We start from the raw sequence: 14,563 nt of genomic DNA on the forward strand, positions 1-14,563 counted from the left end.
CTAACACAGATCCGCTGAGACGACGGCAGCGCTTCGCTAGTCGTGCAGCCTCACTTCAAGCTGATGTAAATCCTCTGCCTCTAGCGCACCTCCAGCCGGCTGTGAAGACACCTGCGTCAGCAGTACGGAAGCTGACAGGGAAAACCCTGAGCTATTTGACCGAGGCATAGCATGCTGAAAGCAAATACACCTGCAGAGAGCTGCTTCCCGCACCAAGCAGGATATATTGAAAACCTGGACGCCGTCCTGTGCACCCTGCGCTGGATGTGCCCGCTCAAGCAGGGCCGTTGGACAAGATCAGCTCCAGAGGGCCCTTCCAACCCCCACCATTCTGTGTGTTGTGCTTTCATACAGGTTGTTATCGGCACATTGTACAATATCAATGTTCCAGGCTACAGTCAAGTTACAGTCAGTTCACTCGGAAATTTATTTTTGCAATTAGCACCCTCCCCTCCAAAAAACACCCAAACCCCACCCTGCCATCTGAACTCTGAAATGGGAGGTCTCTTTCTCTGAAAAATTAAGCCTGCAGAAGTCTTTAACATTGTCACAAGGTAAGGGCAATACTTTCCTAAGTAGACCAGAAAAAAAAAACAAACCCCAAACCATTAAACCTTACCAAAGCTGTTAGAGAAAATTGAAATCTTGCAAAATAAGAGAAGGGGCAGGAAGTTCAAAAACATTAAGCAAAGTTACACTGAAATTAAACAGCACCTTTTGTCTGTTGACTCCTGTTGAATTTCTTACCACCATTCGTGCTGAGTAAGGGCGTGTAAAAAAAAAAAAAAAACCAGAAAAACAACGAGACAAAAACTGCACTTGGGTTAACAGAAGATTGGATTGTGAAGGAGCAATCAGCTAGGCTTCAACCTTTCCCATTTCCTCCCTCCCGCAAGATACAGGGTTTGGAAAAATAAGCAGTGTTTATTTACTAACAATGACATAAAATACATCTTAATATATTTTTATTCCTTTACAAATTAAAAGATGCATTGGAAAAACAAGTGAGGAAAATGAAAGGTTCATTTATGATTTCATTTCCATCCCCACCCCCCCAGTATTAATACTAGAAATCAGTATATGTGGAAGTCTGTAGTTGCTGCGCTTTATATTCCTTGAAGTTGTTGTTCTCCTCTGGTTAAAAATCCCTTACATTTTTTTGGTTGGAGGCAATACAGGGAGTAAAAAGTCAGCCACATTCATACAAAAATGCTGAAGATTCTGTCAACTACATCTTGAAAGAGTTTCTCCATTACAATTTTCATATTCCCCTTTCTGTGTAGTGATGGGAGGGAAGACAAACTAGCAGCACTAGAAGAAGAATGGATTTATATACATGCTACAGGGTATGGAACTAAAACCACAGCCAGATATTTTTCTCATCTTAACAAGGACTTTCCTCTGAAATATCAAGCCCACATAATATGTTCTCTCATCCACCCACATTCTTCCTTCTACTTTTAGTGCTATTGGTAGCTTAAGCTCCTGTGTATTTTAAGAACACTCGTTAAGCGTTCAAGCCAAAATATATAAGCCCCCTTTCAAAAGTGAATAAACAAAGCCCTTAGAATTCTGTATTTGATTTACACTTGCTCCCTCTTCACAGGAGTCTTCTCATCCACCCTTGCAGAATGGAGCAGCAGAGCGGCCAAAGTGGATGGATTAATCTGTCTGAGGTATTTTAGTTTAACAGGCTTACAAAAAGGTTTTGTGCAAGCTGATCAGTAGGTAGAATGGAAGAGGGTATAGACATCCAGTAACGAAACTCTTCACTACGGCCCAGATGCTTATGATAACTGAAATCATGTACTTGCAATACCTACTACAGTACAGTCTAAATCTTAGTTTTTGTATCCCCTTCCTTGTATTCCAGGGTATGAAGCAGTCTCAAATTTGCACCAAATTCCTGCTTGTTTGCTATAATTCACAATAATATGTTTGAAAATGGCCACTTTCTTATCATCCAGTTCTTACACAGCCCCACCTCACCTTGTTAAAAGTATTTGCTGCTTAAGGTTAAGAGGCTTTTGTTCTCACCACCATCTGGATAGACAGGTAAGCTCTGTAGGAGAGGCCACGGAACATGGATTGAGTAGGACATTAGAGAGCCATGCAATAAGAAGGAGTCACCACACGTGCAACAGGAAGCACCATCTTTACCCCTAATGCTGTTCAGAAGCTGTTGATTGTTGCTCACTGAACTATTACTTACTCCATTACAGATCTGCACAGCAGTGTATAACACAGGGAAGATTGGGGAAAGAAATTTGCTCTGCTGCCTCCTGGATTACCACTCCTTTCCTTTTCCATGGATTTCCGATTCAGACGGCCACATGATACCTCTGTGCTCTGCAATATCATGTTTCTCTCTTAAGAGAGGGGGACACAAAATGTTTGGCTGCCCCAGCTCCCATCACCTGACCTGCCTCTTGTCCTCCCAACCTGCGTATCCTCTTCACACTTGGAGCATGCGCACACCCCCATACAAACACACAGCAACTACCAGAAGTTTTGTAGAGTTACCGCTTTTTCACCCAATGTGGAATCATGTACAGTGAACTGAAAGAAAAACTACATTCGTTATGACAGGATTAGCGAGCATGGGATGGCGGGTGAACTCCTGCCAAGCACAGGAAACAATTAGATACAAGTAAAAGACCTGGTATCAAAGGCCTTTTTTTTTTTTTTTTTTTTTTTTTTTTTAAAGCCCTCACCAGGAAAATTTTTCATGTCTCATACAGGACTGGGAGAGTTTGAAAGGATTTCTGCTTATGCAATGTGTATTAAAAATTATGGAATTGTACAGATTTCTATGTTGTCCTTTTTGAGGGCGCTGGGCCTTCTGATCAGGTCATAAGTAGAGACTGAAATGTCACTGCTGAGTTCCAGCACCACTCCATCCTCTAGCTCAGTAGTTGCCGAATCTCCTTGTGCATGTGACACAGGAAGTCCACATATGAAGCCCCCCCACTCAGGCTCTTGTCCTCCACTAGGAAGTGTTTGAACAGCATTTCTAGCTTATCTTCTTGCTTCACAATTATTAACTACAAAAACCAAAACAAGAACAAAACCAACAGTGAGTAGTTAGCAGAATTAATGGTCTTGGAAAAAAGAGCAAAAAGCTAAATAGCTCCAAAATCCAAAGATAGATAACCAGAATGACAGCATATATGGCTTATGTGCTTTGACTTCCATACTTAGGCTGGGTTAAGTCTCAATCCTTTCTAAACAGAAGGAAAATAACATATACATGGTTTGTGCAGTAGTATATTAAAATAGGTCTGAAGAAAATTAGTTTTAGAACTATATTAAGCACAGAACTCCAAAACTAGGAACACAAATTTTTTCCAGATCCTTGAAAACTTTGTTTGAATCACATTCATGAGATCAGGAAGAATAATTTCAGCATTGCAGCATCACCAGGCATCACCTGCACTGCTAAAAGGGAAGGGGATTTTAAAGCTACAAATGGGGGACAACATTTTTACCTTCATGTAGCGGGATCTCTGCACTTGAAGCATGTCAACAATAGATCGTACTTTCTTTGAAAAGGGGTTTTCCAAGACAGGCAGGGTACTCTGGAATGAAAGATATCCAAACCCCATTAGTCATGTGATGCAGAGTGACATTAAACAAAACTCAGCAGTTTTGTCATATTACATAAGGGTATAGATACGTCTACCCCTGCTAACATACAACCTCTTTGACCTCAATTAGTTAAAAGAGAATATAACATGATATCAGAATTCACGGTCAATTATTCATTCCATTAACATATTGACTGTTCTCCTCAGAGCCAGTGGAGGTGTGACTTGTCAAATAAAGCTAGGCAAAAGCATGCCCAACATGCCCAGACTAGGGACATTCCCACTGGAGTTTCACAGCTCTGTGCTGCTCTTCTTCCTAGTATGAAAAACTGAACACTATTTTCTCAACTTTTTCCTCATTGTTTTAAGTTTTGGGCAACTATCACAGACACTAGCTCCCACACTGCCATCCAGCTCACCAAGGTGTTGCTAATTTGACTGAATGATGACACTCCAAAGAGGTTCTGGATCAGGCCTTGCTGCACATTGACTCCCACCCAAACAAAGATGTTCAGCCCATTCTCCAGCAGGTACATGTCACCCTTGGAGAGACGTTCCTCTGAGTTCCGGATTGCTGCTGGCAAGGAGTCACTGTCAACATCTGCTTTGTTCTGTTTTAGAGCGAAATAAAAAATAAAATAAAATCAAGGTTATAAAACAAGAACATTTTATGAAGTCCTGAAAATTACTGCCACTAAGACCCCAATGGTTTTCTCATTTCTAGGACTCATAAGAGTGCAACAGCTGTGACTGAAGTATCATCTTCCTTAGCTTAGTTTTCTTACTGAACGTGACACAGAAGCAGATCACAGACTCTTGGTCAGCAAGAGAGAATGTAAGGCTACTGTGAAATTACTCTGTAGTTCCAACACTGCCTCCTAGAGTAGGAATGGGATTAGTTGTTAGTGTTATTCCAGCAGCTACGGTACTGCAAAGTCAGAATAGTACATGGAGTTACCCTGCAATGATGAAAATTACTACATAAAGTTAGAAGAAGCTTTAGGACTTTTACAAGACTATGAAAGGGTCAGAAGTGTCTTCTTCACCACTAGACATATGCTTACTGCTCAGGAAAAAAATCCCCCAGCAAATTCACACGATGCAGTAAGGCACCTATTACTGAGTGGAATTAAGTGAAGTATCCCAACAGATGGCAGATCCCCAATCCTTCTCAAATTGCTTTCCCTTGCTGAAATATAAATGCCAGTCCTTGTGATGAATCAAGACAATAGCAACTCTCAAGTGGTAAGAATATCCAGAATTACTCACCAGGGGCAAAAGCCTGGGATAGAAGAAAACATTTGTTTCTGCCACATCCATGGATGTGACTAACTGACGGATGTAGGCACGGTCATCTGTTGTGACCTCTGGACCAGGCTGAAGGACGTCACTCTTCAACACACAATTCAAGTACACAGGAAGCAACTTCATGCATTCAGGAAGGATCAGCTACAAGTCACAAGCAGACAGAAGTTGGTCAGCTGTCTTGCTGAACAAGCTTATGTTTGACAAAACAAGGCTTGCATGAACCAACAAGGCGTGGTACAGCTACAAGGAGTGAAAGCTGATAGTCCAATTATATCACGGACTTGCAAAAGCAACAAAAATTCTCCCTTGAGCAGGCATTGTTTCCTGGGCTCCAGACAGATGTCCAAGAAGCCATTCTCAACTATGGTTTTACTTGCAGTCTCTCTACTTTCCTGAGTCTTCTCTTTGCAAGTTTCGGCTGAGCAAAGCAATTGACTTTGAGTAGGTTAAGTAGGTAGAAGCTCTCATCACCTTTTAATACACGAGCCTGCAATTCAGGTGAAAGCACCAGAGTTTACCTGACCAGCAGAAGAGGGACTAGCACAATTCTTTCGATAGCAAGCTAGGATCTGGGCACACTGGTTGATCAGTGCATCTCGTACAGTCTTTACTGGACTACCCAGAACTCCACGATATGCTGCATAGAAAGAAAGAAAGAAATGGGTGGCTATCAAGTGATTGCTCATGAACAGTAAAAAACCCAACACTACTTTCACAAAGCAAATCTAAACAACTATTATTTATTAAAGCCTGTTTTCCTCTCCCCTTCAAACTTGTGGGAAAGAGATGATACATTCCTACTGAAGATCTGAAGCAGCTCATTTACTGTTTTAGTACATATTCCTCAACTCTCTTATCTCACATATACCTTAATATACACTTGGTCATACTTGAGAGCATGGGGTACTATAAAAGCTCATTTTATAACCTGGCCATCTTTCTTTAATGGACTGAAAATGAACCATTTCTTACATTTTAATGGCGACAAACATACACAGCTCAGTCTCTGCTGGGTTTGTAGGCTTTTACTGCAGACTGGAAAGGGTAAGTAGGGTACAAGACATAAAAGTATGATATTTAACCCAGATCTATGAGCAATGGCCACCCATTTCCTACTCCCGGAGCAAAATTCTGGTACAGTTAAAGAATTAACTAAAACAGTCCACAAATGAATACAAGAACAAATTCAGAGAGCCATCAATACAAACCACTATTAAAAAAATTTTAGACAACAATTTGCATTAAGGGTAAGCCTACACCCTCTATCTGTACCTCTCATCCTAAGCAGCAATAATATCATCACAGCTTTATGCTTTTTCTCATAAATGACTGAAGTATCAGGATTGCCACCTGGCATTTGATGTCAAGAGAATAGTCTGAGTGACAACAGGCATTTTAACAGCAGTTAAAAGTTGTTACCATATTTACCCTTACCATATTTAGCCAAGTAATTGATGAGCGTGTCTGTCTCACAGTTTCGATAGAGATCAGCAAGCTGCGTGCAACAGTTTAAGGAGAGGTTGTGAATGCGGAGTCGTCTCTGTCCTGCGCAACTTGTATACAACAGAGCACACTGTAGGAGACAAAAATGCCATGATACGGAAAAGTGAGGTCCTGCTACATTAAGAAAGGCAGGGTGTCAATATACTTCATTAAAAACTGGGACTCAGATGCCTAAACAAGTAAGACAATAATGTAAGACTTGCACAGCAACCTAAAAGCATACGCTAAGAATCAGGGTCAATGAAAGATAACAAGCAGCAATGCTGGCAGTTTGCACTAAGGAAACTGGTCTTGGAAAATATGCTGTAGTTTGAAGCAGTCTATATCACCCTGAGAACAAATATGCTGAAAGGTTAAGGATATAGTAAGGGGCAGAAAGAAAGAATGAACAGTTCCTTGAAGGAGTGTCTAATAATTCAGTTCAGAGCAACCTCATCCTCTTCTACAACTGGCATTTTCCACAGTTAGAATTTGGTTCCCCCTTGACACATGTTTGTTGACAATCCTAAGTTGTCAACTCACTTCTCCTAGAAAGCCTACCCCCTCACCTGAAGGAGCGCACCACTGTCTTCATTCAGTTTGTCATCGTGCTTGAATTCCACTGTGATTGTTTTATCACAGTCCAAACCTGCCATCTCTACATCAGTTGTATTACTCATATAGAAAGCTCCAAAAAAGTCCGTTGCTCGAATACCTGAAAAAGGGAAAAAACCAACACGGACCACAATTTTCAACAGAATAACAAGACAGGCAGCCTTTGGAGCCCTGTCACAGGTGACACTAAGTTATCTTGGCAGATTTCAGCAGGGATCTTTGTTCAGTCTCAACAAAAGTCTTAGAATTTCAAAGCTTTAGCAAAGCTTTTTGTGTATCTTAGTCTCAGGATGTTTTAAGTTATGGAAAAATCTGTTAATTCCCATACAACATGCTTGAAGCAGTCTATTTATTAAGACTCACTCATGCTAACACCTACCTGTGCTTGTGCGGACTCTCATTACAGCATCAAAACCCACTTCCTTCTGGACATCTCTTCTCAAGTCATTCAGGAACCTATCCTGGTCTGTTTCCAGCTAGAACACAAGCCATAATTCAAGTCTCATACTCCCATAAATCACAGCTGCTCCATACACCATAAAGTAATTTAAAACCTGATACTATCTCCTGCAGTCTTACTCTAAAAATCAGCCCTCATACAGGGCTCAGTGCCCTGCTAATAAAATATTGTCCTAAAAGCATGGCTTTTCTTGTTGTTCTTTTTGTTATTAATAGAGATATTGTGTAAAGACATAAAGCTAACAAAATAATTTTGGTGAAAATCTTGAAGTTTAAGTAGCAATTTATATCCAAAGCAGTACTTGTTCACTACAGTTCACACTATGAAAAAGAATGTTTAACTAAACAATAATTCTTATTTAGATCAAATACCAGTCTGAGTCAATATCGCTTTTACCTGGAAATACGCATATTTATAAATGGAGCCTCCTGTCTGGTAAGTTACTACACCCAGTGTCGCCACATCCAAATACTGGTTTGGAAATAGGAACAGATCCACACAGCAGCCCTGAGCCACGCAGTCCTTCGCCAAGTTGTTGTAAAAGCTTGTTTGTGGTTGAAACAAAGTCTAAGAAAGGAAGTCATAGATGAAATCAGAAGTTTGTGGTAAGAAAAGGAAAAGCGAGACCCAGTTTGTAATCCCAGTCAATACACTTTTATACTTCAAGACTTTCTTCAGGGAAGTCACTATCATATAAATTCTTCCTGACCCTGCCTTTGAAGAACTGGTGAATATTATGAAAATTACTACACATCTAGCTTTAATTTTAAGTTCAGCACTTTTACTTTAACCCAGCTATGGTATTTTATCTTGTATAAGAACGTAGATCTCTCTCTTCTTGTTCTCATACCAGACCTGTCCTTATGCTGTCAAGTCTACACAGCTCTACTTGAGAACAGAAGATAAAAGTGCAACGTTAGAAGACATTAGCTGGGATGGTTACATTACGTGCTACCCTTGTAGTCGCTTCAGAGTTATTTTATCTCATAAAGAGTATACTCTAGACCTGTAACATAAGCATCGTGCAAGTCATTATTACCTTTTCCTTATCTGTGTTGATCAGTTTCTTATCATCCCTGTTCTTTAACTTTCCTGGGGCCTCTGCAATGGGCAGAGAGGTGTGGAAGATGAAGAGCTTGCCAGCACACTCAGCTGCCTGCAGGAAAGGGAGTGCAAAAGCACAGGTTAGAAACGTTCATAAAAATTGTAAGGAAAACTGTGATTCAAGAACAAGCATTCAAGCATCATTACTTCACTTATTTATTTCAGGAAGGCACTCTATCAGACACACAGGCTCATTGATGACTTACTTCAGTGGTATTCCACACAGGTAGCACAGCTTACCGGTCAGCTACAAGAGAGCAACTTTCAGTTCTACTGGACCTGTGCTAATTCCACGGCAGGGAGAAAAGGACTAGCTTGAAGGAGACACAGAACAGTAAGCAGAACTCAGCTACAAAAGGTTTTGCACAAACGTGTTAGATTGCTTTCTTCTCTGTTTTGCAGCTACTGAGTTTGTGGAAAAGTAAAAGAGCCACAGAAATGGCAAAAGATTTTGTAATCTAAGCTTCAACATACCATTAATTTTAGATCTGTAACCTACGTCAACACTAGCCAATGTTTAGTAGGTTATTTTCTCTGACATATGCAGTATGTAAATCAATTAGCAATTAATATTATTTCTTGACTGAACAAATGTCATGAAAACCAAGTTTGAGAGACACTTCTAAGGGCTTACATAACAGATAATTAGAGCTATATGAATAGTTTTGGATGGAATCCTACAGGCAAACAATTTGATCAGTACAGAGAAGTCAGAGTTAGATCGTGCATGTAATTATCTGGATGAAGTACTGGAACGGAAGAACCTTAGGAAAGGTTTACTTGATTAGCACATCGTTGCAGGCAACTTCAACAGACTGTATTCTCTCCTTTTATTTAGGATTATACCAGAAGTTTAAGCACAGGATTAGAAAGATGCCATGTTACAGAACACTAGAAAAGCTTTAGAATTGTTGTCTTAGCATGTGTTAGCAGAATACAAACTTCAGAGTACTCAGACTGAGAACAATCTGCCATGACAATGTGTTCACTAACCTTCAGCGCCTCCAGCCCTGCTTGAATCACAGGTGCAAAAACAATTTCTGTTTCTCTTGTGTCTGCAAACATATCTGGAATCTGATCCAGCAAACTAGCAAAGAACAAGAAAAAGGAGGAATTCAAGATTCCATTTAATTGGAAAAGCCACACAGTTGCAGTTGATACCTATGAGACTGAGGTGGTTTAAAACAGAAGTCCCTAATGTGTCTGTAAATTTGCATAGTTTTTACAAATGTTGGCATCTCCTCATTTATCTGTGAAGAAAATGATGCTTTGTCATTCTTCATTGCTTGTCTCATCCATATCCTCAGTGCTTGCTGTACAGCCTCAACTGATGCCTATTCCGACAGCTCTTCCGTATTCCTGCTCATTTAATATATTCCAGTATATATTGGTAAGGAAACTCTTAGGAAAGACTACTGACTCTTGGGCTCTGTTTGCCAAGCATCCTGTGTACTATTTAAAGATGAATAGGTTTAATCCACAGTTTTGTATTTATGCTTGTTAATGCATTAAAGAACAAGCCAGAAATTTTCTTTGAAAACATGCAGTGCCAGGTCTAGCTCCCAAAACGTAGTTAAACCATAATGTAATTAAAACATAGTTTAATCACAGTTCAAGTATCATGTTAAATAGTTTGCCAAAACTTTGCTAATTTCTTTCTTTTCTTCTAAATTTTATCTTCTCTATCCCACTTATTCAACTTTCTCCACAGAACCAAAATTAAGACACCACTGTTGTCTCAGTTTACAGTTATTTAGGCAGTTGACTTAAAAGACAGTGATTTAGTACTCTTACAGCTTTCACTCTGCATCATTCTAGTTGTGTTTTGTGGTTTTTTTGTGTTTTGGTTTTTTTTTTTGTTGCTCCCCCCACAGAAATACCCTTCTGCGCTAAATCCCTTCATACATACCCTCTCCCAAGCTGGGCTACGAGCCAGATACACCCTTCCCCCATTAATTTTCCCATCCTACTTTGCCAGCTTAATCTCAAAGAGTATAGGAAGTTAAAATAAATGGAGTGACTTCTAGGTGAATAACATGACAAATAAGCATGCAACAGCTGAATCTACCAATCACGAAGTTTACGACACACATTGTAAATCAATTTCTATTACCTGGCAATAACCGTCCTGGACTCGTTCACATTCACCAGAAAACCATCAAGGAGTGGCACAAACATATCTGCCACATCTGAGACAACCATCATTTGTGGCTGTGCCAGGGAGCTCTTCACGTTATAGAAGTGTAACACTTTGTTGTAAGTGACAAAGCCTACTCGAATGGCTGATTCTTCCATATTGCCTTCCCTGTAAGAGACATACTTGCCTTCACATCTAAGTAGATAGTGAAATCATTACATGGAAATCAACACAATAAGGGATATGGGATAAATGAAAGGAAGGAAAATTTATTTTAGCCCAGAAAGGTAGCCATTAAGATGTTCTGCTTGGCCTTTTTCTGAAGAACAGCTTGATAGGATTATCAAATAATGTTTTAATTTCTAGCTTTTTTTGAAATGGAAAAAAAATTAGCTTCCCCCTTTTTGAGACTGGCTACAGTAGTATACAATATACCTACCTGGGCAGGTAATCCAGGAGTGACTTTAATTCTTCACATATTAGCCTCACTAAGCCACTCTTCACAGCATTGTAAGACACATCAATCATGAAAATGAAAGCAGGTGGACTGGGAAACTTGTTATTCTGTGGAAGAGAGGGAAGAAGTCACATTATGGCCATGTAATGCAGCCCACATAACAGCTCTGGAACATGGACAAATGAATGCTGGTCAAAACTCTAATAGCTTTAATGTACTTTCCTACTCATGAGCAGTAATTGTTTTTTCAGATCATTCTCCCATCCCTGCCCAACTAATGGACATGTCAGCACACTGCGCTTGAAATGGCTTGGTATTACAGGCCCTAGACTGATGATGCCATCACTCAGTGAAGAACAGGCTAGTCACAACTAAATCATCCATTTACATGACAAGGCAAGACAGACAAGTAGACAGGGAAGCTTCCTGCCACTTCTCAGATTCTTTGGATTCTTTCTGGTCAGATTGACCAGATTTGTTATAGGTGATTTCATCAATATAAATCAAAAGATTTTCCTCTGCGAGAAATGCAACCTTTTCCTTCTACTTAAGCTTTTCTTTCCCAAAGCAAACCTGATATTTGTTTCAGTCAACAGTTTTCTGAAATCTATATGTCAAACTGGAATGAGCACACAGAAGCAAAACAGAAGAACTTTCAAGAAAACTAAGGAAGATCAGATCTCCTTTGATTTAAAAATGCTTCTTTTGCTGTTAGAAGCAAGATAATTGGTTCTTCCCTTAACTCAAAGTAAAGTTGAGGCATCAAAAGGTAACCACTATAAAGTTGCAACATTAAGGCATTTATTTTCTCAGCATTTATTTCAGCAGAGATAAGTTGCTTTAATATACACCTTGCACTTATTTTTCCTATTCCTTAGGGGTCAATTATTATTTAAATCTTTAAAAGTGAACCAGCTCTGACAATATATATTTCCACACTATTCTTTGTTTTTAACAACTATTTGAAATTTAAGTTCAATAGGTAAAGTCTGTCTTAGGCAACAGGCTGCAATTGTATAGTTACTACTGTACTTGCCATGAATCTTTCCTACATTCTCCTTCTGCCCCAAGGACTACTGCAAAAGAGCCCCTCCTGCAGAGCTGCGGAGGTAACAGCAGCTATAGCTGATTATATAGCTCCAGATGAGAATGACAGGAGCAGCTATAACAAAATTATATTATATCATATGTGATCAACGCTTTCTTTGCTTTGGGAAGTAAGCAGGCAAGCACATCACCTTACGCAATGAAGTGGGTTGGATTAATGCTGTTAATTATCTCTGCCAGCTAGAAAGCAGCCCCAGATAATTCATGTCATTCTTACTTTCAGGAAAATAGGCTATTTAAAAGCAAAACAAAATACAGTAATAAACACATACTACTGTACCTTGCAATAGTCAACTGTTGCTAGAAACTCGTAAGACCCCAGTGATAACTCAGGTCGATCATAGAAGTCTACTCGCTTTCCAGTATGATCCAAATGCTGGAAGTACTGAGGCGGCACTGGGGAAGGAAAAAACGTTAAGTTCAGTGACACGCCCATGATAAAGACTGTGACCAGAGAGCTAACATGACAACAGCTGTTTAAAATAAAACTCCAGGAAAGCTAGCTAGCACTCTGTGCTAGCATGCAAGTATTACTGAAAGTATTCATGCAGTTTAAGAGCATTATTATAGCCAAGACAGAGAGAAAAACTGCTTCCAGTTTGTCTTATGCACCAGGTGGCACACTGTATAGTCACTATTGTACTTTTCCTGAATCTCCTTTACATTTCATATCAGAAATGTCACTACAACACACTCTTAAGATTCTTCTGAAGGATTTAGTCCAAAGGAGAAATATAACAATCTTGTATAAGTACTAACAAATGACTTAGAGTTTGAGGCAAACTATGGGCTAAACATTACTGACTCAATTCAGGCTTACCAGAAGACTGAGCTCCTTATTTTGCTATATGAGTTAGCTTTTTCCTTCCCTTCCCATGCTGCCTTCTAGGCATTCTCGGGTGCAGAGATTGACATAATCCTTTTGTCAGTATAGACAGGGTACTTCTTACAGTGGATTGTAAAGCATTAAGAAAGAGGAACCAGAAGTGTAACTGGGCATGGGGCATGTAGTATTTTTTTCTGCTGGTACCAGGCATCGGAAGATAAAATAGGAGTTGAGCTTTCACCTAACAAGAGTCAGCTGCAGAAACAAAGAAAGCATTTCCCTTGTGCCCCAACAGCTACCACGACAGAGTCCCCCCTGCAGAACTGCTAGGGTGACAAAATGTGTTCTAGCTATAGCTGCTTATACACTTATGGGAAAATAACATGAGGTTATCTGTAACGACAGTATTCACCGCCTTTAAATTATTCTAAACATTTGAAGTTTCAACAGTTCAAAAAAACCCCAAAGTGGCACCATTTCGACTATACATATAAGCACCTATCACTCTTCTCTCCAAGTAGACATCCAGTACAAGCGAATTACCTGATTGTTTTTGCAAAGAAAACAAATTGTGCTCAAGTATTAGGCACAACTACATTTTATTTTCACAGCATTGCTTTCATCAGCAGTCTCTGAGCATGTCTCTCTTTTCTGCCCCTGCTCATTTGTTACAGGTACTGCCATTCATAGAGCTGCTAAGTAAGCAAGGACAGGGAATGCATGCAGGCTGAACATCACCAGACAAAAAAGGTTTTTTTTAAAGTTGGCCATTTCTAACCCCCGTCAGCTTCCCATTTTGGTTTGTATGAACAGTTGTACACCATAACTGAGGTGATAAAAACAAACAGTCCATCAAAAGCCATCAGTGCTCCCAAACGAAACACTCAAAACACCACCATAAGGTTTGCTGTACCTCACACTCCACTGTGCCTTCAAAACAAATCTACGGATGTCATGCTATGAGCTGCACATAGTGACTTCTGCTTAAAAGGAAGCATGTTTTATATTAATTGAGAACAGCAACTAAGATTAAGTGGCATATATTGAACACTCCTATTCAGCTGTAGCAGATTTAGCTGCAATCTCATCTCTAAGCAGTGTTTAAACAGGCTCTGTGAGCAAAAAAAAGAATCCTAACTCATGCTGGTGCCTAGATGTACATCTCAGTCTGTCATAGAAAAATAAGTTTGCAATTCCCTAAGGAAATACCATAAAGAATTTTTCAAACCGCCATATCTTACTCTACAAGTACCTCATATTAAAAATCTGGTACAATAATACTGCAATGCATAAGCACCTACTTAATTTGAACATAATCTCAGAACTGAGCACTGAACATGTTTTATAGCAATTTTTTTACAAGATTAAACACATTAAAAACACAGTAGACATTATAAAGGATCATAACATGATAAAGATTTATTTGCTTGCATCTTATTCAAAGATCACTCCAATAAAGCCTAGAGACCGATTTCCAGAG

The 14,563-nt window shown here is 39.6% G+C and overlaps 1 protein-coding gene across 8 annotated transcripts in view; it reads right to left on the reverse strand.

Moving 5' to 3' along the window:
- Positions 1-948: 948 nt before the first annotated feature.
- SEC24C (SEC24 homolog C, COPII component) overlaps positions 949-14,563 on the reverse strand; it is a 38,563-nt gene continuing 24,948 nt past the window's right edge. For all 8 annotated transcript variants that reach the window (XM_075109512.1, XM_075109510.1, XM_075109507.1 and 5 more), the window contains 14 exons: positions 12,538-12,653; positions 11,133-11,257; positions 10,670-10,861; positions 9,550-9,643; positions 8,492-8,608; positions 7,849-8,019; positions 7,372-7,468; positions 6,947-7,092; positions 6,330-6,468; positions 5,414-5,532; positions 4,857-5,036; positions 4,007-4,198; positions 3,489-3,578; positions 949-3,044 (listed from right to left, as the gene is read on the reverse strand). In XM_075109512.1, the coding sequence (XP_074965613.1) occupies positions 2,904-3,044; positions 3,489-3,578; positions 4,007-4,198; positions 4,857-5,036; positions 5,414-5,532; positions 6,330-6,468; positions 6,947-7,092; positions 7,372-7,468; positions 7,849-8,019; positions 8,492-8,608; positions 9,550-9,643; positions 10,670-10,861; positions 11,133-11,257; positions 12,538-12,653 (1,919 nt within the window). In that variant the 3' untranslated portion in view covers positions 949-2,903. The remainder of the gene's footprint in view (positions 3,045-3,488; positions 3,579-4,006; positions 4,199-4,856; positions 5,037-5,413; positions 5,533-6,329; positions 6,469-6,946; positions 7,093-7,371; positions 7,469-7,848; positions 8,020-8,491; positions 8,609-9,549; positions 9,644-10,669; positions 10,862-11,132; positions 11,258-12,537; positions 12,654-14,563) is intronic.

The sequence above is a fragment of the Phalacrocorax aristotelis genome, chromosome 14, assembly GCF_949628215.1.
Source record: "Phalacrocorax aristotelis chromosome 14, bGulAri2.1, whole genome shotgun sequence".
In the NCBI taxonomy this organism is placed as follows: domain Eukaryota; kingdom Metazoa; phylum Chordata; class Aves; order Suliformes; family Phalacrocoracidae; genus Phalacrocorax; species Phalacrocorax aristotelis.